Raw genomic sequence first — 27,877 nt, forward strand, 5'->3', positions numbered from 1 at the left:
TAGCTTCATTTAGCTCCCCGGGGGCCTCCATGCCATTCTGCTCAGGACTCGCCTCTCGCTCAGAGCTCTAGGCCTTTGGCGTGCTCAGAAAAGAGTGTCAAGTAAAAACCCAATGAAGAAATGCCGTTTATCAAATGACAATGATACTCTGTATTCAATCAAAATTAATAAAAATATTTTATTGGATTTCAGGAACTTGGTACTTTTAAGATTTCAAATCTTTGCACACAATTCTAATGATGCTCTGGTCTAATGGCGGTTGGTACTGAAGATCCACTTATCTCCGTGACACAGAGCACAGACTTCCCAGTCCTGGCACCGCCCCACCCTGACCATGGCTCCGGCTGCCCTGGCTCCAGTGGAGGACGTGGGTCGGTGTGTTTAAAGAGCTGAGCTGTCTGCGAGGACCCTGCTACCAGCTCAGCGCCAGCATGCAGACACCCCGAACACACAACGCCTTGCAGGTCACGTGCGAGATTCCCTTTTGTACTTTTGTTTGGTTCAAGGCAAAGCTGCAGAAATGAAGTTTCTGGTCCCTCAGGGAACTCCGAAGATTGGCAAAAGTCAAAGTAGAAATTTCTTGAAATTAAGACTTTAGGAGCTGCCAGTGGAGAGCTGGGGGGAGAGGATCCCATGTCACACATGTACTGTTTGGCACCAGGCCTCCAGCAGGGCAGCAGCTCAGTGGCCCTTGTATGTTGAGGGCTCTTGAAAATTCAGAGTTAAATTGAAAAACACTTGCCGGAACCGGTTTGGCTCAGTGGATAGAGCGTTGGCCTGCGGACTGAAGGGTCCCGGGTTCGATTCCGGTCGGGGGCATGTACATTGGTTGCGGGCATGTCCCCTGTCGGGGGTGGACAGGAGGCAGCTGGTCGATGTCTCTCTCTCATCGACATTTCTAACTCTCTATCCTTCTCAATTCCTCTCTGTGTAAAATCAATTAAAAATATTTAAATAAAATAAAATAAAATAAAATAAAATAAAATAAAATAAACTGAAAAACACTTGCTTGGAATGTGGTAGTTTTCTAACCCATGTTTTTTCCAGTCTTCTTGTTTTTAAGTTTCTATGCGCCAACTAGGTATGGCAGCAAAAAGGAAAAAGGAGAGACCATCCTCACCTCTGGAAGGCCCTCCAGCTGCCTTACAGTGGACAACCATCCTCTCTCTAAAATCTGAGAACTGGGTTCTTATCATCCCAGCAGAAATTCTTCCGGACCCACAAGGTCTATGTTTTGGGCTCAGAAATAGCCAACTGATGGCCGGCTGGGTGGGAAGGATCTGCCCGAGTCCTCTGTGGTGGTGACAGGCTGGTTTCTGCATGGACACGCCTCCAGGACACACGGTGTGTCTGGTCACTGCCGCCAAGCTGAGCTCCCCACGGGGGTCTTGTGCATTCACCTGCCGGGAGCTCGCAGCAGGGGCACCAGCATGACAAGCGCGTGGGCCTTTCAGAGGAGACCCGACCCCACACATGGGACACAGCGCAACCTGAAATATTTTGCAAGCATCCAACCTCCTGAACAACAGGCAAGTAGACATACACATTCCCGGGTTGGTAACGTGCCTGGAGAACCTCACTCTGCGAGTAAGGTTCTACCACTGTCACACACGTGGTCTCTCACTCGCTGGACGGTTCCGTTTTATTGTTTAAATGGCTGAGTTATAAATCAAGCTATTTGCAATAATTTCATAATTTTTAATATGCATGATCTGCAGTAACATTGTGACAGCTCCATACTTTGGATTGACACACAATACTTAGAACAGATTTATCATATTTGGTCTTTAGGTAAATAATAAATGTTTTAAAATTGCCTAAATATACCATTCTGAGCCATTTCATTCCATCAGGAAAATACAGGGGTTTTTTTTCCTCTCTTAAAAAAAAATTAAATACCAAAATAACTACATTTAAATAAATAACGTTATGATGATGACATTTAAAAATTCACAATAAGGCCAAAGCCCTCTTTCTAGTTGCCCGGCTGCTCAGCCCTGACCCCGAGAACACTCTGGAAAGGCGAGTGGCTTCCTTCCGGAGGAGCCGGAGCCAAGGCCTGGGTGCCTCCTACTTTCCATTCTCTCACCTGTGCCTGTCCTCCTGCTTCTAGTTTCTGCAGGAGAGCAGTCAGCCTTGGTGGATTCCGTTTCGAAGGGAGATGGAATTTCCTATCACAAATCAGAAAGCGACCTCGATGTTTCCCATGCTTCACCGCAGGGCGCTTGCTTCTCAGGCCCCTGTATTAACACGGAATTTCTGCTCAGCCAGCAGCTGCTCTGGGTGCGTGGAACAGAGCTGGGAGACAGCTGGTCAGACGGTGCTGACCCGGTGACGGCACCTAAAATAGCGGACAAGCCACCAAGAGAGCGGTGACATTTGAGAGGGCGTGTGACAAAGGACTGAATTACCCCCCCTCCCCCCAATAAGTAGGAATAGTTCTGTTGTTTTAAACACACAATACTTAGGAGACTTGTTTTACTTAGAGTGGAAAATTATGCCAGGGACCAAGTCAACACAAAGAAACAACAAAAAGTAGCAAGAAAGAGAAACAGTTAAGTGCAGCCCGCAGTCCAGCAGTTCATCCATGCAGCCGGCCGCGTCCTGTCCGTCCCTCACCCTGAACTGGAGGAGTAAACGCATCCACAGCTGCTCTGATGGAAAACGGGCAGTTGTCATCTCGTAGCTCCTCCTGATCTTTAACGGACAAAGTCAGTCCTCCCACAGGCGGACAGCAAACAACGAAAACAAACAGAACCACGTTGTTGTTGTTTTTTCTCCAAATGAAACCCACACTAAAGGTCCTGTGATTCCAAAGTTTCCAAGTAGAATGGAGTGATGTGAAATGCCAAAGACCCATTCTTTTGTAAAGAAAGAAAGTACACCCCGAATATTCTAGTTCCACGTGTGAACAAAATACTGTCTTCTCCTGCCAGCCCCCGCGTCCTCTGAGCAGGTGGGGGCTCCTGCGCTGGCCTCCAGAGGCAGGCCTGTCCGGCCGATGGGCTGGCATCGGGCCTCATCCTCACCCTCACTCGGAAGGACCGAGTCTGCTTGCGGTTAAAAGATGAGCGCTGGGCGGAGACATTGCCGGCACCAGGCTTCCGTGTGTGGTTTCAAAGTTCAGGTGTGACTTCTGTCCTGAAGGAGTTGTAAGGCCACCTGGGTCTTGTGTGTTCAGTGCTGACATGAAGTCCAACCGCAGGCCCTCTGCCCACTGAGAGGAGGCGCTCCGAGCGTCAGGATGGGCAGTGTCTCCTTTTGGCACCAGAGTTGACAGTAAAGTTAGAAAAGCTCTCCGGCCGCTAGTTCTGGATGCCCTTCTCCCTCGTGGCCGCTGGAGGCGTGTCCACACTCAGGGCGATGACAATGCTCTCGCCGTCTTCAGTCTTGACCCGCTTCAGCTCCGGCTGCTCTGATTGGTCTCCGTTCTGGCGCTTGGTCGGCAGGGAGGCCGATGCTGAGGCGTGTGTTGCCAGCATGTGCAGAGGACTCGCCGCTGCTGCAGAGAGACAGTGAGTCAGACCCCAGGCTCTGCCTTTGTCAGCTTCTCCCTGTGACCTGCACAGCCCTGGATGGCCCAGGGGAAAGGAGCCTGGGCAAATAAACTGTATGAGTGTTGGTTACTTTTCTTAAGATACATTTTTTTTAATATATTATTTATTGATTTCAGAAAGAGAAACATCGATGAGAGAGAATCATGGATTGGCTGCCTCCTCCATGTCCCACACTGGGGATCCCACAACCCAGGCATGTGCCCTGACCAGGAAATGAACAGTGACCTCCTGGCTCCTGGGTTGACACTCAACCACCAAGCCAGACCAGCTAGCCTCTTAAGATACTTTAAAATATATATATATATATATATATATATATATATATATATATACACACACACACACACACACACACACACATATATATATATACTTTTTTTTTTTTAATTGATTTTTTAGTGAGAGAGGAAGGGAGAGGGAGAAAACATGGTCTGTTGCCTTGATCAATGCTGACACACCCAGCCAGGGATCGAACCCACCACAGGTGTGTGCCCTGTGGGGAACTGAACAGGTAACCTTCCCGTGCACTGGCCAGGGCTGGCTATGGTGTGTTCAGGAACAGCGGGCATCGTGTTTGTCACTTCGGAAAGTGTGCCTTCCTGACAGAACCTGGAGGAGGCTGAGGCTCAGGGTGAGGCAAAGGTGACCCAACAGTAGACGGCTTTGCTGTTGTGGCCAAGGAGCTCCTGACCCCTCCATGCCGAATGCTCAGAACTTCACACAGGAGGGGGAGCAGGGCACGGGGCTCAGGCTCCCAGCTTCTCCCTGGCTTCCACCTCAGCCAGGGGGCCCTTCCTCCTCGTAGGCCAACATGGGGGGTCCCTGCTGGGCACCAGGGTCTCCTCCTTCCCCAGACTCTGCGCCACCGGGAAACTCCAGGCGGTGAATAGAAGGGTGGCTCCCATTGAGAAAGCACCACTGCCTCTAAGGGAGAGGACTGGCTGAGAGCCAGCGATGCAGCGTGAGCGCCTGGCACACATGACCCCTGGCAGCCGCGTCCACTGGGGGTCCTTGGCCTTCCATCCTCAGGCCTGAGGGCGAGGGGCCCGGCAGCAGAGGGCCTGGCCAGCATCACAGGGGCATGGAGAGGTGACCCTCTGCCCTGACAGCCCAGAACCCCGTCCAGGGGGGAGAGCGGCGGGAGGACGGCAAGCAGCCCCACAAGCTGCCAGAAACACTGAGAAAACTACCAACCAACATCCCTGACGAATGCGGATGCCAATACCCTCTGCAGAGCTTCAGCAAACCCAAGTCAACACCCGTCAAAGGCTCCTCACCGTGAGGAACACAGAACAAAGGGAAGAACCACGGATCCCCCTCGTACAGAAAAGCACTGGTGGGACGCAGCACCCTGTCATGACAAACTACGCGGCAAACCAGCAGCAGGCGGGAAATTTCTCAGCATACTCAAGCCTATACAGGACAGCCCCACAGCCAGTGTCGGCCGCGGGCTGAAAGCTGACGCTCCTGCGGTGAGGAGAGGAGGGCCCTCTGCGCTGCTCCCTGCCCTGTAGGCCCGGGTGGCCAGGACACAGGAGGAGGAGCGAGGCTGTCTCCACGGACAGAGACGTGTTTTACACAGAAAATCCAACCAATTCACACGAGAAAACAAACGCAGCAGCTTATGGGATAAGATCAGAACAAACCCACTGTATTTCTACACAGCAGCAACAAACAATTTAAAAAGGAAACGAAAAAAACAATTCCCCTGACGAAAATACCAAGACACCTCTGTCTCTTAGCTCAGAGCCAAGCCCCCTCTGTCTGTCTGCTCCGTGCACCCGATCGGGAATGGTGGATAGGGACACGCAGGCTTCAGCCAGGACACCCCAGGGGACACCTCCCGAGAGAGGTTCCACCATCCAAGCCTCAGGCTGCTTCCGCAAAAGGGGGAGTACTTCCTCTAGGCTTTTCCAGACGCTCCTCCCCAGTCCCTCCAGGGGATCCTGAGAGCCACTCCCACGAGCACTCCGGTGTCTGCGGGGTTAGGGCTCAACCAGTCACCCTGACAGTCAGGACGGACACTCGGACCGTGCCCTTCAGAAAGGAGGGAAGGGTCCCTGCTGCTTACCGTTGTTCACCTGGCCGTGCACGGCTGCGGGGATTGGCACCACGTGAGTCCCGTTTTGCGTTACAGTTTTTATCGGAAGCTGGTGCTGACCTAGAGGTGGCTGCGGCACGATGGTGACTGTCTGGACAGGGGTGGTCTGTGCCGTCTGGATGACCCGACTGGCAGTGCCCAGGGTGGCCTGGCTCAGCGCAGGAATAGGTTCCACTTTCACTGAAATAAAAAGAGCAGAAATGGCACTGACTATACTGCGGGGCGCTGAGACCCTCACCAGCTAACAGGAAAGCCCTGCGGCTAGCAAGCCTGCTGGCTTCTGGAGCGGGGACAGCTGCCTCAGCAATGGCCTCGAGGCTCACCTTTCACTTCCCGGTGGTCTCCGTTCTCCTGTGGCTCCACTTTAGGAGGGGCCAGCACGGCCGTCTGTGCCACCACAGCCTGCCCGGCAACAGTGTAAGTGTTCGCTGGGGCCAGTCCGGCCACGCTGGTGACGGACACGGTTGGGATCTGGTGGACAACGTGAACCGTCTGCACCACGGGCTGCTGGGAGGTCGAGGTGGTCACAGGGGCAGCGACAGTGTAGGTGACGGGCTTGATGGTCGGGGGCAGCTGCCGCTGCACAGCGATTAACACGGGCTGACTAGACAGCGGGGAGCCTGCGGGAGGAGGAGCAGGATTGAGGCTGGTGTCCTGTGTCCCTCCCGCCCATTTCCCCAAACCTGACCACACACGGCTTCCTGACAGAACAGGGCAGGCCCTGTCCACCTGCAACAGCCACATCACTCCCGGTCATAAACCTCCACGCCAGTAGCCCAACATCTGCTCTCTCCACCTTCCTCACAACAGCTCTTCCTATAGTTCTTTTCTCACAAAACAATTTGGACACAGGCTATGGGAGGAGGCTGCCCGTGGAGGGCCGACTGAGGGCCACGCTCCCCAGGCTCAGCCTTCCTCTCACAACCGAGCCAGGGAGCGAGAGGTCGGACCCAGGCCGCAGTGAGCCTGCCGCCAGCCTCTGCTCTCTCTGCTTTGGGCTGAATCAAGGCAGACACAGATGACAGGACCAGCTGGTCGGGGGCCAGGAACTCCAACACAGCAAAGCGCACACTCACCCACCAACCAGGAACCAGAAAATTAGTAATTTGGACACACTTCTACACTTCCGTGTTTGTTTTTTAATCCCCGTGGCACATATTTTTATTCCGCACTGTGACTTTATAAGTAAACTGCAAAATGCTCACCAATCATCAAATGGACTCTTTTATGCTGCTCATCAACCAATGCCTAATGTGTAATTTCTTTTGGGGGGAGGGGGGAATTTCTTTTTCATAAATTTTTAAATGATAAAGCAACTAAGGAACAGCTTAATTCAAAATTCCTTCAGACATCTACACAGGGTCACCTGCAGGAATGCTCAGAGCCTGTAAGACAACTCTCAGGAGCTGTGCAGTGTCAGGTACCAGGGAACCAAGCCTCTTCCACTTCTCAGCGAGCCGCTGCCCTCCCCCCGCCGCCCTCTGCACGCCTCACCTGGTGCACTCTGGGCAAACCGTGCCTCCTGGATGACGGCCAGCTTGGGCTGCGAGGCGCCGGGCTCGGGCTCCAGGGGGGCCGGCGAGCCTTCCCTCGACAGGCTCTCGGGGGTCTGGGCACCGCTGGAGTGAGCAGACAGCACTCCGGCGTGATTGGGAGAGGCGGGGGCACTTCTGTATGCCAAAGAGAAGACGGTTCGTAAAGGTCAAGCATGCCCGCGATGTCTTGTTTCTGAACAGTGTATTTTGCAAAAAAGAGGCGTCACTGGTCTGCTGCCAATCATTCCCATAATCTGACTTTCTCTGTGAGCGCTGTGCCTGAGATGGACACTCAGCGGAGACTCGCTGGTCTGTGCCAGGGTCACTGTGTACCGGGCGCTGCTTGCCCACGCCCCGCGCAGGCCACACAGCCACGGAGGTGGACTGCCACGCTGTGTAAGCAGTGCCCACTGGCCAGGCAGCAGGCAGTATGCAAACTGGGGGAGCTTCAGACTCATGTTATTGTCATTTCTTTTTTGTTTAAAAACAGTATCCATTAATGAAGTTAAAAATGTGTCATTTTAAACTCAGGCAATTAATATCGTATAATTTGATCCAGTTTAAGCAGCTACAAGGTAGCTTTAAAGAGCTTCCACAGTCCAAAGGAAAGGAAAACACAGGATTGGTCAATCTGAAATGATACATTGTGCCTCATCATATTACAATACTCAACGAGTTCAATGAAGCAGCAACTGCTACCTGGAAACGAGTTTAAATAAAACTTTACAAACAATCTGAATTGCTTCCGACCATTGGAAACAAAAACAGAGCGTCCAACACTTTGTTTTTCCAAATCCCCATCCCAACATTTAATCATAATGCATTTGGTACTTCTTTCATTTTCCAAAGGAAGTTGACCAACACATCGAAGGTAAATTACTGACCATTGAGTGAGGTCTTTTGTTTGTCTTTTATCCTTACCTAGATGAGAGCGGTCCCAGAGGGGTTCTAAAGCAAGGCACGCCCCTAGGCCGTCTTTTCCTAAAAGCCTGCTCTATTAATTTGCTTTCAGAAGCAGGATCTATCCTCCAGAATGAGCCTTTGCCTGGTTCTTCCTGGGAACGTGGTACTTTGATGAAATAACGATTCAGAGAGAGATTGTGGCGAATTGAATTCTATGAAACATAAAAAAAATACATAGAATTCATATATTTCTTTGCTGAGAAATAAAAATGTGCTTCATTTCAGTGCCCTGCACAGCAGAACCCTTGGTGCCAGGCTCCTGCAGAGGGCAGGGAAGTCTGAAAGCAGCCTGTGCTAGGGCACGGTCCCTCCCGAGAGAGCAGACGGGGGAGGCTGAGGGCCCTCAGCAGGAGGGCAGGGAGCTACTCCACGAGGAAAGAGTTAAATCCAACGGGAAAATGTCAGCTTCCACCTTTTTTTCCAGGTAGGAAACCAAGGATATCACTATGGCCGTTTGACCTTTCCTGCCACCCTCACCCTACTTAGTGACAGCTGAGCCCAGGTAAGCCAATCCTTTAATACATTTTTTTAAGCACAGAAGTCGCTTTCAGAAGCTGTCATAGCCATTTACAGTGAGTTAATCCAGTACCAAGTATTGAGCCAAGCAGCACAGGAGAAAAACGAGCCCAAGGCTGAGAAGTGTCAGTGACACGGTCTCCGGGAACAGAGTATCTGCAGAACCGTCTTCGTGCGGCTTCTCCCTGAGCCTCAGTGACTGCATGAGGCCTGCAGGGAGCACGCCCCTCCTCTCCGGCCCATTCCCGCATCAGGAGCACGCCCCTGGCTGAGACTGACGCCCCCTGGCTGAGACTGACGCCCCCTGGCTGAGACTGACGCCCCCTGGCTGAGACTGACGCCCCCTGGCTGAGACTGACGCCCCCTGGCTGAGACTGACGCCCCCTGGCTGAGACTGATGCCCCCTGGCTGAGATTGATGCCCCCTGGCTGAGACTGATGCCCCCTGGCTGAGATTGATGCCCCCTGGCTGAGACTGATGCCCCCTGGCTGAGACTGATGCCCCCTGGCTGAGACTGATGCTCCCTGGCTGAGACTGATGCCCCCTGGCTGAGACTGACGCCCCCTGGCTGAGACTGATGCCCCCTGGCTGAGATTGATGCCCCTGGCTGAGAATGATGCCCCCTGGCTGAGATTGACGGCTATGGGCAAACTCCACTGCACCCTGAGGAACACCTGGCCCTGAGCTGGCCGAGAGCCCTGCACTCAGCTCGTTTCATGCATGTACATCAATGCTGACATGTATAATGAACACACTACCCAAGTTCCTAAATGGTAATAAAGTAAAAGTTTGGGCTATACAAACGTCACTTCTGAATTCCCCAATTAACCTTCTGCTAGAAATGCAGCCATGGCCTCAACTTCTGAATCGCCAGAGAGGGCTCAGTAATCAAGGCATGGCAAATACTTCTGCACACAATCCAAGTGCCCGCTGAAGGGTACCAGCCACAAGCCGTGGTAGAGACTGAAGGCCACGGCAACGTGAAGGAGCCAGCTGGGTGATGTGAGTTATGAAATTCCTATAAACAAATGTATATAATATTTATATTTTAATAACCATAGATACTTGCTAAACTGTTTTATCATAAGCTTAGCTGATAACCAGCCAAAACCTTTCAATCTTACCTAGACGAGAGGGGTCCCAGAGGGGTTCTAAAGCAAGACACGCCCCTAGGCCGTCTTTTCCTAAAAGCCTGCTCTACTAATTTGCTTTCGGAAGCAGGATCTATCCTCCAGAATGAGCCTGCAGAAAACCAAACCTGCCCCCTCAAAGACAAGCCAGTCCTCCAGCCATCCGCAGGCCTTTCAGTCTGGAAGAGAGACATAAGCCGAGCTGCGGCTGAGAAAGCACAGCCCGCGGGGACACTCCGCACAACTCTGAGCAAGGCAACCTTGCAGCTGCTGCCTGGGGATGAGCTCCTCAGTGGTTCTGGAAACCAGGCGCCAAGTCCCAGTGCAGGACCATGCCTGCCCGTCACTGCATGGACCGAGGTGGGTGGCCAGGGTGCAGCTGCTGGGAGGGGAGGGACACGAGCACAGGGAGACCCTGCAGACCCACAGAGGATAGACCACGCTGCAGCTTCACCCCCTCCAGGCGAAGCACCTGCCAAGCAGGCTCCTAGGCCAGGGAGTGGCTGTGTTCTGTCCTGAAATGTACGAGGGCCCAGTCTGCACCACAGAGTGGGGTCTAAACCCCTCTCCACCCTGACGACATCTCAGGGCCACCTGCGATTTTCCAGCCAATAACACTTCAGAAAACGTGACAAAGTGATAGGAGCGTTTAATGTAGACACAACAGGATGAATTAACTATGTTTCTAAATTAATTTAATAAGGCTTTTGTGATTTTTTTAGGAGAAGGAAGGGAGGGAGGGAGAGAAACATCGGTTTATGGGCCTCTGCCCTGACACGGGCTGACTCGTGCACGTGTCCCGCAGAGATCATACCCACGACCTTGGCGAAGTGGGACAGCACTCACCACCTGAGCTACCCGGCCAGGGCAAAGTCTTTGTAATTTGATCAAACCAAGCTACCACACTGGGTCCGTCTCCAGTGATACAGAAGTTGATACAGTGGTCACAGAAAACGCAGTTACTGTCTTTAAAACTGAACTGAGGAAAAAGGTCTAACAATGAGCATGCTCTCTCCAAACCCCAACTGTGGCTGCTGCCGGGAACCCGGAACCACCTGCCCTCAGCTGACCAGGAGGAGAGGCACATGGTCACTCAGACTGTCCTCTGAGGTCCTTCCCATGCAGACTCTGTTCCTCAAGGGCTGTTTGTCTGTCCAGTGACCAACACTCAGCACTGAGCACTCCAGTGTGCGCTTTGCACAGAAAGTGCCTGTAAAGCGACTTAGGAACAGGAAACACACCCAGCACCTTCCAGAGGAAGGGCCACGTGCAGGGTGGGGCGAGCACAGAGCACGCCCTCGACGGGAAGAAACCAGTTCTGGTCCTTTCAGAAGCTGAGGGCCCCAGAATTCTCAGACTCTTCATGGTCACAACAAACACCTCAACTTTGGGCTGGGAAGTTATAAATCATAAGAAAACATTTTGGGCCGAAACCGGTTTGGCTCAGTGGATAGAGCATCAGTCTGCGGACTGAAAGGTCCCAGGTTCGATTCCGGTCAAGGGCATGTTCATTGGTTGTGGTTGATGTTTCTCTCTCATTGATGTTTCTAACTTTTTATCCTTCTCCCTTCCTCTCTGTGAAAAATCAATAAAACATATATATTTTTTAAAAAATAAAAAAAAAAGAAAGAAATCATTTTGGCACAAATACACAACCAAAGGGAAGAAGCATGCCATCTCTCCAGACAGGTTCCTAGGTCATCTTGTTCTGTCCTAGAATTTCCTCTGGATTGATGAAGAAGTCCTGCCATGGATGCACAAAGCCAGAAATCAAGTCAGTGTGAAAGGCAGTGTGAAAGGGGGTGGGCAGTGTCAACACCTCAGGAACCGATGCCCAGCCAGACACACACACCGCACTCCCCCTCCCCACACCGCCCCGGGCCAGGACGCCACCGGGACACCTACATTTTAGAAAGAAGAAGGATCCCACTCTTTTCTAAAACAGGCTGCAAAATGGAAAGGACTTTGGTTGAGGAGGAACGACCTGGGGGAGAGTTCTCACACGGGCAGACGATGGGAAGAGCACTCAGAGGCTCTCCTGACAGGGAAGGGCACACGCAGCCAGGGCACAGCTAGGACCATGGCCTGCGGGAGGAGTACAGAGAGGGTGTGTCCTAAGGCAAAGGCAGGGCTGCAGCCCGAACCCCTTCCCGCTAAAGCAGCTGGAGGAGGTGTGAAATGTCCCGGAGCGCCTTACACAGGCAGGAGACACAGTCACCTTTGGACCTTCACCTGGGCGGAAAAGACGTTTCGATAAAAACAAGCATTAATGACAGAGTTCAACAGAGGGGGTCTGACAACTCACTCCCGAGACAGCAGCAACCGGGCAACAGGGCATCCACTCCCGTCGCCACGACCATGGCCCTGGTCCCTGGGCGCTCTTTAGCCAGAAAACCTTTTGATGCTCAGAAGCCGCTCTCATTCAAATGGATGTTTGGAAACACAGGGAAATACGACCGTAAGGGAAATGGTCCTTAATTCTGGCCAGAAACTCTCACTCCCATCAAGCCCAGCTGCCTGGCTTTTCCCAGCATCAGAATCCCGCACACAGGGAGCTGAGCTCCGCAGCAGCCAGACGTGATCCTGCTTCTGTCAGCCCCGCTCCCTCCAAGCCCAGCCTCGCCGCCCAGCTACAGTCCGATAAGCTCTGCAAGGTTTCATCAGGCAACTGCGAAGAGCCCTCCAGGTGGCTGACAGGGAGCCTCCCCTGTCGTCCTCTCACTGCCACCAGGAAGGCCGCCCGTGTGAGCACCTTGGCCAGGAGGGAGGCTGGGTCCCACCACTGAAGACCCTGCCTGACTAGGACCTTAGCCGGAAGCACTTGGCTTGCCCGGAAGCCTGCTTTACTCACATGTCCCTCTGCAGGCGGAAGAAATCAGTTTTTACCTTCTGTTAAACAGAAAATGCCCCCCGACCCCGCCCTTGCCTACATCATTTGGTTATGGTTCAACAGACACATTTGTCACAAGATCATTTACTCATTAAGCCTCAAAGAACTCTAGCCATTCCTGGTTACTTCATGAATTTAAAAGTTATAAATGTGCATTTTTTCTCTCTCTCATTATGCTTTAACATTCTAGACTTCAAATTTACCCTTTTCTATACTGTCTGAATCATAGAGATCCTACTGTATATTACATACCCAGTAAATACACAACAGACACACAGAAAAGAACACCCCACAATGTAAAGGTTTAAAAATGAAACTAAATTAAAAAGCTAAGCCATGCAAATATTATGCACTGATTTCAAAGTGTCCTCTGAGGACACTGGTTCCAGACACCCAGGAAAGGGTTGAAGTGCAGGCGGACAGGCAGGAGGGCTCCCCACTTTAGCAGGCGATGGGGGGCATCCATGTTTTATGTCCTGGCCAACCGGGAAGATATCTTTGAAGAAGGGTTCCTCAGTAAAATAGTTTGAAAACTGTCTCTAGGCAAACTTCTAAAAGTGGGGTACTCAGCAGACAGAATGCATAAGGGAGACAACAATGCCGGACTCACTCCTCCATTTCAGACAGGACGTGCCGGCCCTAATCAAAGAGAACCAGCAACACGCCTGCCTCCCCGCCCCCCCGCCCCGGGGGGATCGTGACAGTGCAGAGGGTAGGCTGAGGGGCGTCAGAGAGCCACCATTCCTTCCACTCGGCACCAATTCTCCGAGAGGGAACGCCACCCCCTCACTCAGCACCTTCTCCCCTGGGCCCAGTCACACCATATGGCTGAGCTCCCCTCTCAGCTGTGAATAGCCCCACTTCGTAACAAACTGGAATGGATTTACCTGCCAGCCCTTGTCCGCAGTCCGGTAGTATGGGTAGTTTTTAGTGATGTGCGTGTAAATTCCATTGAGGGTGAGCTGTTTATCAGGAGCCATTGTAATTGCTTGTACAATTAATTGTGCATAGGAATAAGGTGGCTTTGAATCATCCTGTATTCAAGTGGGGAAAAAAACACACACAAAGTAATGAAGTTATCAAAACCTTTTACTAAATGTACTAAAATTTAGGATTCTTGGTGGTTTTAGTATGTGTGGTTTGTGTGCATACATGTGTGTTCAGACGTGTGCACACACGCCACCTTCAGCACTGGGACACAATGGACGTCACCCCACAAGGATGAAGGGTTCTCCTGTACCCCCATGTGCTCAGCTCTCAGCAGACCCCTCCCGAGAGCAGGCTGAGCAGTGACCAGTGAGCCCAGAGCCAGCCACGTCCACGCCGCCGTGCTCGTCACTGACAGACCACGTGCTTCCCCAAGGCCTGGTCGGAGGCTACTAGACACGCAGGCCACACAGCAAGGGCGCTGTCTACACGATGTCCCCGGGTTCCATTTCAAGACTAGGAAACATTTACCTTTGGGCTGTCTCCACCCGAAGCTTCCTTTTCGTTTTCTGGCTGTGAGCTGTCAGCCATCAGATGGAGGTCAGAGGGGATCACGCGGCCCATTTTGTACCCTGAGGACCCTGCTCCCCGGGGGCTGGACGGGCAGGAGTTGGCAGCGCTGTGGACGAGAAAGACGTCGCGTCAGCCTATCAGAGTGACCCTCACACCGTGCTTCATACCTGGTTCTGATTTCAGGGAAAACATCTGTGAAAGTAAGAGAATGTCAGCATTTCCCATGGAAAATAACTCACTCATTCTCTGGGAAACTGAAGATCATCCCAACAATCGGGATTTATTCCACATGTGTCAAATCACATGATCACAAAGCAAACCCTCACAAGAGGGCTGGCCCCCTTCACCAGCGAGGAAGAGCAGCTCAGGTTGGTCCTGGAACTCACCAAAGACAGGCCACACGTTATGTATGGCTCCAGCTCCAGCCTGGGGGAGGGACATAGCACAAGCTCTCCCCTAGACCAGGGAGCTGAGGACAGGCGGGAAGGACGTGCCTGCAGCCACCCAAGATGGTTAGGGCGAGTTGAGAAGGGGAGGGCAGCAACCTGCAGGGTCCCATGGCTGTTTTTGACCTGGCACTCAGCTATTGTCTTCTGTGAGCAAGGCACAACCTGAACACAGTGTACTGGGCTTCAGGTTCCACTGGGGACAGTGTACCCCAAAAGCACCCTCCTCCGCTGCCCGAGGAGCCTAGTCTCTCTTGGGAAATCATGACGAACACAGTTTGTCACTTCACTGGGATCCAACTCATCAATCCGAAGTACAAGTCATCAGAATTTACATAAAACTGTAGCAGACTGAAAAGCCTCAAACTGCAAATGAAAATCTCAGACTTTAGACCAATGTGACAAGTAAAAGAACAGTAAGCAAAAACTAGGACCATCTGGGAAGCGTGTTTTATAACATCGGGAGCTGAGAGGATCCTTGCGTGCTCCTGCTCACCCGTGACTCACCATGGCCCGGAAAGGACCAAGACTGGAGGAGAGCCCTAGCTGGTTTGGCTCAATGGATAGAGCGTCAGTCTGCGAACTGAAAGGTCCCAGGTTTGATTCCGGCCAAGGGCACATGCCTGGGTTGTGGGCTTGATTCCCCAGTAGGCAGCCAATCAATGATTCTCTCTCATCATTGATGTTTCTATCCTTCTCTCCCTCTTCCTTCCTCTCTAAAATCAATAAAATATATTAAAAAAAAAAAAAAAAAAGACTGGAGGAGAGGACAGAGATGCGGACACGGACCATACATGGCCATCCCCGAGCAGGCCTGCGTACCTGATGGTTCCCGTAGGGGAGGGCAGGGGGCTGATGAGGTGGGCCATGGAGTCTGGAATGTTGATGGTCAGCGGCGAGATGTGGGCCTGCACGGGCTTCACAGGAGACTCGGGTGCCTCCTGCTTCTCCCTCTTCTCGCTGGACAGCGCAGTGAACGTGATCTTGATGTTTGTGCTCGGGAACCTGAACGTGCACCTGAAAAAGAGCCAGCGTCAGGGCCTGTGGCTGGACTAGAGGATGGAGTGCCCAACCTAGCAGGACACAGAGCCCACCTGCCCCAAATGCTCACGAGACCAGTCTGCTGGGGAGGAGCCTCTGAGAAGCCCACCTCACATTATGAGCAGCTGAATGAACGAAACCACAAACCAAGCATTTATGACTTTAAAACACGAGTACAAACAAAAACTTCAGACCAGCCAAATAGAAAAAAAAGGGGACTCAAAAAAGACTCAAATACCACTCAATCTGCATTTTTTTTAAAATCCTCATCCGAACAAATGTTTATTCATCTTAGAGAGAAACATTACACCCTGACCTGGGATCAAACCCCAAGCCTAGGCATTACTCCTTTTAAAATAAATGCACAAAATTGCCCAGTTGTTGAGCATCAACCTATGAACCAGGAAGTCACAGTTTGATTCCCGGTCAGGACACATGCCTGGGTTGTGGGCTTGATCCCCAGTGTGAGACATGCAAGAGGCAGCCGATCAATGATTCTCTCTCATCATTGATGTTTCTCTCTCTTTCTTCCTTCCTCTCTGAAATCAATAAAATAAAAATATCTAAAAGTAAATAAGTAAATAATAGCCGAAACTGGTCTGGCTCAATGGATAGTGTTGGCTGCGGACTGAAAGGTCCCTGGTTCGATTCCGGTCAAGGGCATGTACCTTGGTTGCGGGCACATCCCCATTGGGGGGTGTGCAAGAGGCAGCTGATCGATGATTGTCTCTCATCAATATTTCTTACTCTCTATCCCTCTCTCTTCCTCTCTGTAAAAAATAAAATATATTTTAAAAAATAAGTAAAAAATAAATGCATAAATCCATTTTAGGACAGAAGATTTAAAGCAGACTTTAGTATCCTTACTATCCATTATTCCTTTCAAGATAAACATACAAGAATAATTGGGTCACTAAGCACAGACAATTTTGTGACTTTCTTATTTAAGAAAAATCACTCCTGTTACTTAAAAAACTATCAGCTTTTTCACTGAGCAAGCAAAAGTCAGACATTAAATTTGGGGGGGAAAGGTTTATAATTCAACACTCTGGTTTACCTTCAATATAGCTTCTTTGCCATGACTCAAGTATATTAAAAAAAAAAAAAAGCAAGCCAAATGCCTTCAAAGAATAAAAGTTAAAAATAGCTCCACAGATTCATGGTCTCAGAGCCTGCATTTCACACCCAGTTACAAGCACCTGATTCGGGTTATATTTTTAAACAACCAAAGACCAGTGATGGTGTTCAGCTGCTCTGCCCACCACCCTGTCCCACTTGGACGCTCGCCAAGGAAGGACCAGCACACGGTCCCCTGTACGCCCGGCGACGTCGTCAGGTGATACTGCCCAGCTCTTAGTTGGGGCAGGAGACCTCTCTCAGCAGGGTTGGGGCCTCCCTGCCATCAGGCCCTGCCCCTGACTTCCCTCAGAGGCCAGTCCTCCACCACAGCCTCAGTGGACAGAACAGAACCAATTCAGATCAGTAACAGTATTCAGAGAAGCAGAGTGGACAAGGATGGATGAGGAGAGGGCGAGTCCGAGGTCCTGGAGGAGGAGCGGCAGCTCCCACAGAAAGGAACACTGATGTGGACACGACACAGGACGGCAGCCGGGGACAGAGGGATGGGGGGGATGCAGGAGGCTTCAAGCTCCGGGGCCAGCCGCCTGTCAGCACCTGACTCCACATCCCCACCCTAAGGCCTTGCCTTCAGGTAGCCTCTGTGCCTAAACAGGTCCACAGTCCCTTGTTCACATTTTCCAAAAAGCATAACAGCTCCAAAAAGCTTGACCTGAAATCTGATGACAGCCAATTCTGACCTGAACCGAGGAGCTAATTATAGTCTTTAATTATCCCACTTAGAATATGCATGTGTTGTGCCACACTGGATGACAGGGTGCTGGGCGCACACGCACTGTGCTACTTTCAAAACCCGAGACACCACGGCTGCCGGGCTTCAGACGGGTCCTGTCTATGCACTGCCTGCTGGTGCCTTTCCTTCAGAATTTCTCCAGAAATATTCTGACTTGTTCAAGAGGAAATCAGATAGCTTACTTAAAAAATTAACCCACTGAGCCACTGTCCAGAGTAGAATCTCGATTTGTACGTTTGTTGTTGTCATCAAATGGCAATAAATGCACATAAAAATTTAAAGCCATCAGACTCCTCCTGCCCACAGCCTTCCCAAGGCTCCCGGCTCTAACAGCAGCTCAGAGTGGACCCAGAACCATTCACATAGACACTAAGCCAGCGAGAGAAGCTGCCCTGAGAGGCAGGCCCTGGGATCCAGCAGACAAGCGGCACCTGCCGTTTTCCCAGCCCCGCCTCTTAACTGGCACACCCACGGAGGCCCTCACAAAACCTCCTAAGGAAAAATGTCCCATTTATACACAAAAACGCTCTTTTCACCTACTGCCTTCTTGGTAACTAGAACCCCACTTTCCGTCACGTCTTATCTTCAAAAATTTAACCCCACTCCATAAATGACCAAACTGCAATGTGTCTTGTTTTTTAAATAACATTTCACCAGGAATCCTGACACCTGCAACAAATGGCTGGATCTGGAGAGCACCATGCTGAGTAAAGTAAGCCAGACACAAAAGGGCAGACACGCACGCACGATTCCACATGAGGTCCCTAGAGTAGCCTGACAGGTGGCAGCAGGGAGCACAGTGGTGGGTGCTGGGGCTGAAGGTGGGGGTGAGGAGCTAGGGTTTCATGAGGACAGTTTCAGTTTTATAAGACGGGCACTGGAGATGGCGGTAATGGAAGGCTCCACTGAGCTGTGCATGTCAATATGGCAAATACCATGTTGTGTGTATTTTACCACAATAAGACAACACTTTTAAAGAGCACTTACAAGTGTGTCTGGAACATAGGTAAGCACTCTTAAATCTTAGCTATTGTTTCTTTCTTGTTTTTTTGTTAAAGACATTCATCAAGGGAATGAGAAGACAAGCCAGCCTGGGAGAAAATATTTGCGAAAGACATCCCGATCAAGGTCTGTTACCTAAAATATGAAGAGAGCTCTTACAAGTCAAGAGGAAAACAATCCAACTTTAAAATGAGCAAAAGACAGTGGCTGAGCGACAACCAATCAACCAGAAGGTCATGGCTGGTCAGGGCACAGGCCCAAGTTAAGGGCTTAATCCCCAGTGTGGGCTGTGCAGGAGGCAGCCAATTAGTGATTCTTTCTCATCATTGATGATTCTCTCTCTCCCTTTCTGAAATCAATAAAAATGTATTTTTAAAAAGAAAAAAAAAGGAGTAAAAGACCTGAACAGATACTTCACCAGACACCCTGGGCTGACCCCTAGGCAGTGCCAGCCTGACCCAGAGCACAGACCCAATTTGCAAAGACTCAGATGGAAGAGCTCCTGGTATTCGAGGAAACCTGTCAAAACACTGGCTGACATAAGCTATGAAACAGGACTTCGGGGATCACACTGTCGAGGAGGACAGTCTTTGCAATAAGTCTGGGAAAGTCACTAGGTACAAAGGACTCCTATGGCCTTCAACCAACAACAAACAGCAAACCCTAGGAAGGACAATTTGATTTCCAGATCTATTCCATTATAAAAGTCAAATATCCAGTTTCCAACAAGGAAATCACAAAACATAAGCAGGAAAGTATGGCTCAGTCAAAGGAACAAAACAATTTAACAAATCTGAAGAAGGTGAGACATAGGACTTGCTAGTCAAAGATTTTAAAACAACTGTGTTAAATATGTTCAAACAGCTCAAAAAAATCACAAAGAGCCAGGACCGGTTTGGCTCAATGGATAGAGCGTCGGCTTGGGGACTGCAGGGCCCCGGGTTCGATTCCGGTCAAGAACATGTACCTTGGTTGCGGGCATATCCCCAGTAGGGGGTGTGCAAGAGGCAGCTGATCAATGACTCTCTCTCATTGATGTTTCTAACTCTCTATCTCTCTCCCTTCCTCTCTGTACAAAAATCAATAAAATATATATTTTTTTAAATCACAAAGAACTAAAGAAAACAGGAAAATGATGTATGAACAAGACAGGAATATAAGGAGAAATTAAAAGAAGGAATGAAACAGAAAGTAGAGTAATTAAAATGAAAAATTCAGCATAGGGATCTAATAGCATATTTGAACAAGCAGATATAAAAACCACAAACTTGAAGTTATCAAGTCTGAGTGAAAAGAAAAGTGAACAGAGCCAAAGGATTCATGGGACATTAGCAGGCAGACCAACAACATACACTAGAGCAGTGTTTCCCAAACTTCTCTCATGATGAGAATCACCTGGTGGAGTTGTTAAACTACAGATTCCTGAATCCCATCTAAGAAGTGCTAAACTAGAATTTTTGGGAACATATAGGTAAAACTGTATACTTAACTAGTGCTCTAAACTAGTTAAGTATACAATTTTACCACTTTAGCACTTCTTAGTTGGGATTCAGGAATCTGTATTTAACAACTCCACCAGGTGATTCTCACCATGAGAGAAGTTTGGGAAACACTGCACTAGAGAATCACAAGGTGTAGAGAGAAAGGGGCAGAAAGGATATTCGAAAAAATAACAGCTGAAAACTTTCCAAATGAAAGACACGAACCTACACATCCAAGAAGCTCAAGAAACCCCAAGTTGAATAAACACAACACCCTCCTATTGAGACATTATGATTAAACCATCAAAAGACAAAGAGAGAATTTTGAAAACAGCAAGAGAGAAGTTAACTTCTCATATATAAGGACTCTCTCAATAAGATGGATTTTTTCATCAGAAACAAAAAGAAAAAACCTGTCAACCAAGCATTACATCTAGGAGACCAGGCAAAGTGGGAACAGAAGACTCAGGAGGAATCAGGATGGGCGATTTAAACTATATCTTCTCCCTTGTAACTCCAACAGCTGCAAAAACTGATGGGCACCATCCTGACATCCTCCATTGTTTAGAAATGGAAAAACTAGCATTTTTAAAACATCACCTTTGCACTCAAAAAGCTATTATATCCTGAAAACACCAAACAAACAAAACAAAAACACAGAAGCCCAAAACTAAGTTGGAAGTAAGCCTCCAATTTACTCGTATAGGGTTTCCTGTCTCCTGTAGAGTAACTGTTTCAAACCATAGGAATGAGTGCCTTTCACACGCCCTGGTGTATAAAGGTTCATGAGCAAATTCAAAAATCCTCATAAAAACTGGGACCGAAGTGCCAGAACTATTCTTCATTTTCCACAAAAACCTTTCTCCTCAGCAGAGCCTTTTACAACAGAAAACTCTGTGTTGCTTTAAGAGCCTCACCTTCTGGAAGATGACCACCAGCTATCCATGAGGCTCTGCTGAGCTTCTGCACCTGCGGCTCCAGGTGGTCCCTGCGGGTCAGCAGGGGAAGGGGAAGGGGAACGGGCGCTGTGTCTGACTAGAAGCCGGTCTCTCGGTGACCGGCATGAGAGAATGCTCCCAGAACAGCCATGTCCTCACCAGCAGTCAGTGAGCACAGGTTTTGGCTCTGAGCCACGTCTAGGACCTGGTCCCCCCTGGGAGGAGCAGCAGGGGAGAGAGCTGAGTGAGAAGAGAGCCTCGCAGGGAAAGGGGCTCCTGGACCCATCACTCCTAGGCACCCCCCAGCCACTCCCCTGCCTGGAGCCCTGCAGGGGAGCCCCAGAAAGAAACCTTGGCCCAGCTTCCAAAAGCGTATGTGGTTCTCACACATCAAAAAGGCCGTTTAAGAAAACAGTGCACTGTAAAGGGCAAAGCTCTACGATGGACCGCTGCGATGAACACTGTCCCTCCCCTCAGTTTCCAGATGGAGCCCAGGCAGAGCGCCCTTCCTCTTCCCCGGAAACAGGAATGTTTGTGATGAGCTGACAGGTTGGAAGGAGCCTTGGTGAGGGTGCGCGCGCGCACCCACACACACACACACACACACACACACACACACACACACCGCGATGGACCTCTCCAGGCCTGGCTGCCAGCTGACGCCGACCACATCACATGCCTGTCACCCTGGGTCCCCACGGCCCTCCACCCCAGGACACGGTGATGGACAAACCCATGTCGAGCAGGGGCACAGGCACGGTGCTAACTGTGTCCCATGATGACAGGCAGTCATGATCCCATGTCACCGGCGAGGGAACGAGAACGCAGGCAGTCCAGCTCCAGAGCCATCCTCGCCGCGTCCGGATACAGTGAGTGGGCACACGAGTCCCACCACGCAGGCTTGTTCCTCAAAACATGTTAGGAATTCAAATGATTTAAACCTCAACCGTCTTAAACTACTCATTAAGTGAGCATTAAAACGAACAGTTTTACCCCCGGAAGAACTACTAAACACTCAGTGAAGAAGTGAGCTGGTGGTGGTTGTTTTTAACTTAGTCAAGTAACAACTGTGCTAAAATAGCTGCACGTGTCCCCCGATGTCTACAAACCAGTGATAAAAATGTATATCCATTTGCCAAATGAAAGCATGCTGTAGCTTTTCAAGAAAAATGCATAGTGGTCACTAAAAGTAGTTAATTTGTACCCTGAGACTTCACAGTGCAAAGCTCCTCTGCCCCTCTGCTGTGTGCATCTGCCTCCACTCGTGAGTCCCAGAGTCTGCCTCCTGGAACCCACTCTCAGCTCTGCCAACAAGCTAGTCAGAGTCTCAGGTCATAAAGTGAAGGGGTTCAGCCAACCCTACAACCCAAAGGCACCACTGATGCAGAGAACAAGCTGACGGCTGCCAAAAGCAGGGAGGGCCGGGGGAGGGACGTAAAAAAAACTTAAGTGAATGAACAAAGGAAAAGGCCCGCTAGTGGCTCTGGCTCTGTCGGGCCTTCAAACAAGACTCCCCATTTAATCTTCCTCTCCTGGGAACTCTGCCTCCTTCACACCTCGTCTGTGTCCACTCCCTGGCCATCTGGGCCTCTGCTTCATCTCTCAGTGGTTCCCTCACCAATGCACACTGGCCATCCACAGGGTCTCCACGCCTCCTACCCAACCTCTCCGCTTTCCTTACGATACCACACCCACCCCACAAACCCTTCTTACCCCACTGCCTCCTCCATCCCCACCTCACAGGCAGCCACCTTCCTCGCCGTAAACATCCTGACCGCTGTGCTGCAGGGCGCTGTCCTTTCCTGAGACCGCTCCTCTCCGCAGGCCCCCATCACTGCCCTCTTTGTGGTCTGCTGTTCTCTGGGAACCTCAGTTCTGCCCCATCCCTGTTTCTGAGCAAGACCCAGCCTGTGAGTTCCTGGAGCTCCCCGGGAAAGCTCCGGAAGCCACTGTCCGTGGCCTCTTTCCAGTCCCACCTCACAGGACGCCACCTCTAACTTAGTGAGAAAGTCTGCACGTGTGACATCACCGAGCATGACCTGCAAGCTAAAACTCGCCACAACGAAAAGGCGGGGCTGCTGGATCACTGACAGCTCGTTTAGCCTAGGAACACGGCCACCCTTCAAAATAAACAGTGGCACTTCTGCATGTTAAATAGTTTGGAACAATAATAAATCCAACTTCTTCTGTTTATGTTGGCTACTAGATACTGTAGGATCTTATTGATAAAAAAATAACGTCAAATTCAGTCGACATCTCAAAGTATGAACAATTGTTAAAGAATTGCTTATTACTTATAAATTATACTTTGCTTGCTACCATGGCAACAAGAGTAACAACACACTCAGACATTCCTGTCCAACCAATCTAGCTACAACACTTCACTGCTCACTCAGCCCCAGACCAGGTCCACAGACAAAGGCGGAGCCTGTCCTCAAGAGGACAGTCTTCATTCTGTCTCTGCCGCTCTGAAAGCCGATCCCCCACCAGCCCCGCCAACCCTCGGGCTCCACAGCTCGCCCCCAGGCTCCTCCAGCCAGAATTCACCTTCTCCAGCCGCCTCCAGCCCCGCCATGCCCACAAGCCCACCTCAACCTGCCCACGTCCAGCCCTGCCCGGGTCACCCAGGGCTCCCCACCGAGCTCACACCAGTAACTCCTGCACCTCCAGCCAAGTCAGACACTCTTGGGGATAAAACGATGCTTTTCTTTTTATCTTAGCCCTGCATACGTTGTGGAAATCACTTGTTTTCTGGAAAACCACAGGCCCTGGCATTCTTGTACATAGCTCTCATCTCTGCCATCCCGCCCTCTCTCCACACACGTGCGTGTACACACACACACACACACACACTGCTCCATGCTGGGCACGGGGCTCACCAACCACTGAGGAAGAGGTGCTCCTATTCACATCTTACTCAAACCATTAAGAATACTCATCACATCCTCATCTTTATCTATTCCCCCCAAATTAGTACATTTGGTATTTTAATAATTCTTTTTTTAAAATATATTTTATTGATTTTTCACAGAGAGGAAGGGAGAGGGATAGAGAGATAGAAACATCGATGAGAGAGACACATCGACCAGCCGCCTCCTGCACACTCCCCACAGCCAGCAACCAACGTACATGCCCTTGACCGGAATGGAACTTGGGACCCGAGTCTGCAGACCGACGACACTCTATCCACTGAGCCAAACAGGTTTCGGCTACATTTGGTATTTTAATAAAATGATGAAGCACAGCCGAAACCAGTTTGGCTCAGTGGATAGAGCCGATGCCTGTGGACTGAAGGGTCCCGGGTTCGATTCCGGTCAAGGGCATGTACCTTGGTTGTGGGCACATCCCCAGTGGTGGGTGTGCCAGAAGCAGCTGATCGATGATTCTCTCTCATCGATGTTTCTAACTCTCTATCCCTCTCTCTTCCTCTCTGTAAAAAAATCAATAAAATATATTAAAAAAAAGATATATTAAAAAAAAATGATGAAGCACAATTTAAGCCTAAACTACTCATATACTCTACTCTGTATGTAAATATTTAATACTAACTACAAAATGTACATTCATCTTAATGTTGGAATTAGAATAAAATCCTTGTCATTCAAGTAACAGACCAACCATGGGGTGTCCTACTTTTTAACTCCACAGTGACTGTCAATTCAGTAGGCGAATTTGAAACAATAGGATATCCAACCTCTGCAGAACTGCTCCACATTACCTGTGCTTTCAAACTTACACAATTTGATGTTTTAACTTCAAAGAACTTGTAGCATAAAAATGAGTTTAATTTCAAGAAGAATTTTTAAAAGTTTGTCTACATTTAGCTAGTGCCAACCATCTTTACCCAATTTATTCCATCAACCTGTACTGTTACCTCCCTACAATAAAAACCTTAAAAATGATGCCTTGCAAAAAGGGAGCTGCTGCCAAGTCTTACAGTCACCCACTTATTCATGTTGCAAATGCAAAACTCCCTTCTCTGAAAAAGGAGCACCCCCTGGGTGGGCAGAGGGGCCCGGGCCCAGGTCTGCCCACCCCACTCCACCCCACCCACCGCTTTCTGAGTCCTCTCTCTGCAAGGCTCACCTGCCTCTCAGAAAGTATGAATTCCGTTCTCTCACCAAAAGGCCAAACTACTTCCACGCTGAGCATGTCGACACGAATGTTCTGGGCAGAGAGGTAACAAGAATTCTCTTTAAAAAAAATTTCAACCTCCTCAGAGTGAAGACACAACATCCTGACTGTTGTGACATGGTCCTTGCGAACAGCACACCCCACACCTCGGTGCTGGGCAGCGCTGTGGGCGGAACAGCTCCCATAGGGCCGGGAAGGCAGGGCCGCGTCCCAGGCTGCCCGGCATCGCACAGCACACGCCACGGAAGCCAAGAGCGGCTAAAAGCAGTGACATTCCGCCTGCGGACAGGGGCTCCCCTCGCCACCGTCAGCCCGGACCCCTGAGGAGTGACGGCGCCCCCCAAGAGCAAGGGGCTTCCAGGCAGGCGACTCCGTGGAACCACAGGCCCGAGGGGGGCGGATGGCGAGGCAGGACGACCTTCCCGGCAGCTCCCAGCTCCCTGGACGAACGCAAAGCACCTGACTTTTAGGAAGTCGTGTCAAAAGTGTCCCCTTTCCCCGAAATTCCAAGGTGCCGGCAAAGACCTAAAATCGCACCATCTCCAGGCTGCGGGACGCAGGCGGGCCTGGGGAAAGGGGGACCCGCAGCTCCCAGATCACGCTCTGAGAGTGACTCACTGCCAGAGCCTGCGGAACGGGAAGGAGTGACAGGACCCCGGCTCCGGGCAGGAAAGAAAATGCAGTTTTCGTTCTGGCAGTTCCACCGACTAGCTTAACGTTCTGCCTACGCGCTGGCTGTGAAAAATACATGCAAACTCCCACCACACACAGAGGAGCAACAACAATAACAATAATAATAATAATAATAATAATAACCACCAACACCCCGGACCCACGTGCACAGGTGCCTAAGCCTGAAGCCTGAGCTTCTGGGGGGCGGACGGGTCGCCGGCTGCGGCTGCGCTCTGCGCCCTGGTGAGCGGGGTGCACGAAGCCGGGGTTGGGGTCCAGCCGGTGACGGGTGGGGGTCGGTCGCGGGTGAGAGGAGGGCGGCCGGGTGCGGGCCGCGGGCAGGATGGGCGGGTCGGGGTCGGGGTCGGGTCCTCCCGGGGGCGCGCCTCGGGCCCGGCCCCCACTCACACGCGCGGCAGCTGCAGCGGCGGCGCCCCGCGCCTCTGGAACACGCCGTCCACGAACACGCCGTTCTTGCCGAGGCAGCGCAGGTAGAAGTCGCCGCCGGCGTCGGGCCCGGGCTGCGTGGAGGAGTCGGGGGCCGCCCCGCCATGGCCGCCGCCCGGGGGCGTGAAGATCTCCAGGTGGCGCCGGGAGATGAAGCTCGAGTGGCCCATGCTCACGTCCACCGAGCCCTGCGACGAGTTGCGGCCGATGGTCACCGAGCGCTTCTTCATCAGGTACTCGAACTCGCGGCCCTCGAGGCGCGCCACGGCCCAGCCGCCCGGCGGGGACCCGCCGCCCGCGCCGCCGCCGCCGGCCCCGCCGCCCGCGGGAGGCCCGCCCGCGCCCGGGAGCGCCGCGGCCGCCGCCATGGGCCTGCGCGGGCCGGCGCCTTCCGCCGCCGCCGCCACGGAGCTGAGGCCCAGCGAGGCCGCCGGCCGGCGAGCGACGAGCGGCGGCGAGGGGCGGGACACGCGCGGCGCGCTCGTGCGGCGCCGGGCCGCTGACGGACGGGCGCGCCCGCCTATGGGGGCGACGCACGGCAGTGGGGCTACCGGCGGCAGCCAATGGCGAGGCACGTCGCCCGGCGCCGCACGTCCCGCCGCGACGCCCGACGCAGGCTGCTGGGCGGCCTGGAAAACCTGGGGCGGAGCGGAGTGTACCGGGAGCGGGGAGCGGGGAGCGGCGCGGGGCCGGCGGGGCGGGGGCGAGGGCCGGGTCAAGGTCGTGCGGGCGGGCGGCTGGGCTGGGGCACCTGCTCCGGGGCAGCGGCTCGGTCGGGTCGGACGCGCCCGCCCATGGGCTGCAGCGCCCGCGGTCTCTGCTGTCACCGCAGAGCCTCCAGCGGCGGGCACTGCCCCCTGCGAACCAGCGGCTACCGTCCGAGACCATCCGCACTGACGGCTTCCACGTTGTCAGGTCTGGCCGCCGTTACAGTGACCCGCAGGCGCCCCGGCATGGAGAATGTCGTGGTCCGGATGTTCCGTAGCCAGTGAAAGCCCCGCAGACGCGCGTGGGCGCCTGGGACACGCTCCGGACCGGGGCGCAGCGCGCACGGCCGGTCCGCGGGCGCCCTCCCTGCAGCAGCGAGCAAGCCAGGCAGCCACATCCCAGGGTGCAACCGTGGGGTGGGGGTGCGGGGGGGGACGACCAGAGGACCAGAAGGAAGCCAGCCTGTGGATTGGGGTGCCTGAGGGGACCAGCCGCACCAGCAGATGCTCCCGAGGGAGGCGGTGTCGCTGTGGGAGCTGCAGACAGGAGTGGAGACCCCAGACCCGAGTTTTTCAAAGCGTGTGGTTTCTTTTGTTATTTATATATTTATTCATTATTTTTATTGCTTTCAGAGAGGAAGGGAAAAGGAGCCAGAGACAGAAACATCAATGATGAGAGAGAATCATGGATCAGCTGCCTCCTGCACGCTCCACACTGGGGATTGAGCTCACAGCCCTGGCATGTGCCCCGGCCGGAATCGAACCATGACCTCCTGGTTCATAGGTCAGTGCTCAACCACGCTGGCTGGCCAAGGCGTGTGGTTTTATCCAGGAGAGGTGTCCTGAGCACCGGACACATGCAGACACAGGTGCGGGGAGAGAGGGCCTGCCTCGGGGTGTGCATCTGGCTGGAGGATGTGGGAATACAGACGCAGCGGGTGCTGTAA

The 27,877-nt window shown here is 51.9% G+C and overlaps 1 protein-coding gene across 3 annotated transcripts; it reads right to left on the minus strand.

The window, feature by feature from the left end:
* Positions 1-153: 153 nt before the first annotated feature.
* On the minus strand, positions 154-26,666 carry FOXK2 (forkhead box K2). 3 transcript variants are annotated; one of them, XR_014792971.1, is made up of 10 exons: positions 26,185-26,664; positions 15,461-15,655; positions 14,151-14,298; positions 13,580-13,726; positions 8,115-8,308; positions 7,153-7,328; positions 5,982-6,278; positions 5,629-5,838; positions 1,611-3,502; positions 154-1,575 (listed from the first exon to the last, which is right to left on the minus strand). XR_014792971.1 is itself a non-coding variant. In XM_084861966.1 (9 exons), the coding sequence occupies exons 1-9, from the start codon at positions 26,589-26,591 to the stop codon at positions 3,306-3,308; spliced, it is 1,968 nt and encodes a 655-aa protein (XP_084718092.1). In that variant the 5' UTR covers positions 26,592-26,666; the 3' UTR covers positions 154-3,305. The 3 variants fall into 3 exon arrangements, 2 of the variants coding, with proteins under 2 accessions (XP_084718092.1, XP_084718091.1); XM_084861966.1 differs by having other exon boundaries at positions 154-3,499; positions 26,185-26,666; XM_084861965.1 differs by having other exon boundaries at positions 154-3,502.
* Between the last annotated feature and the right edge of the window lie 1,211 nt (positions 26,667-27,877).

This window comes from Pipistrellus hanaki, assembly GCF_964339955.1.
Source record: "Pipistrellus hanaki genome assembly, chromosome: 16".
Lineage (NCBI taxonomy): Eukaryota > Metazoa > Chordata > Mammalia > Chiroptera > Vespertilionidae > Pipistrellus > Pipistrellus hanaki.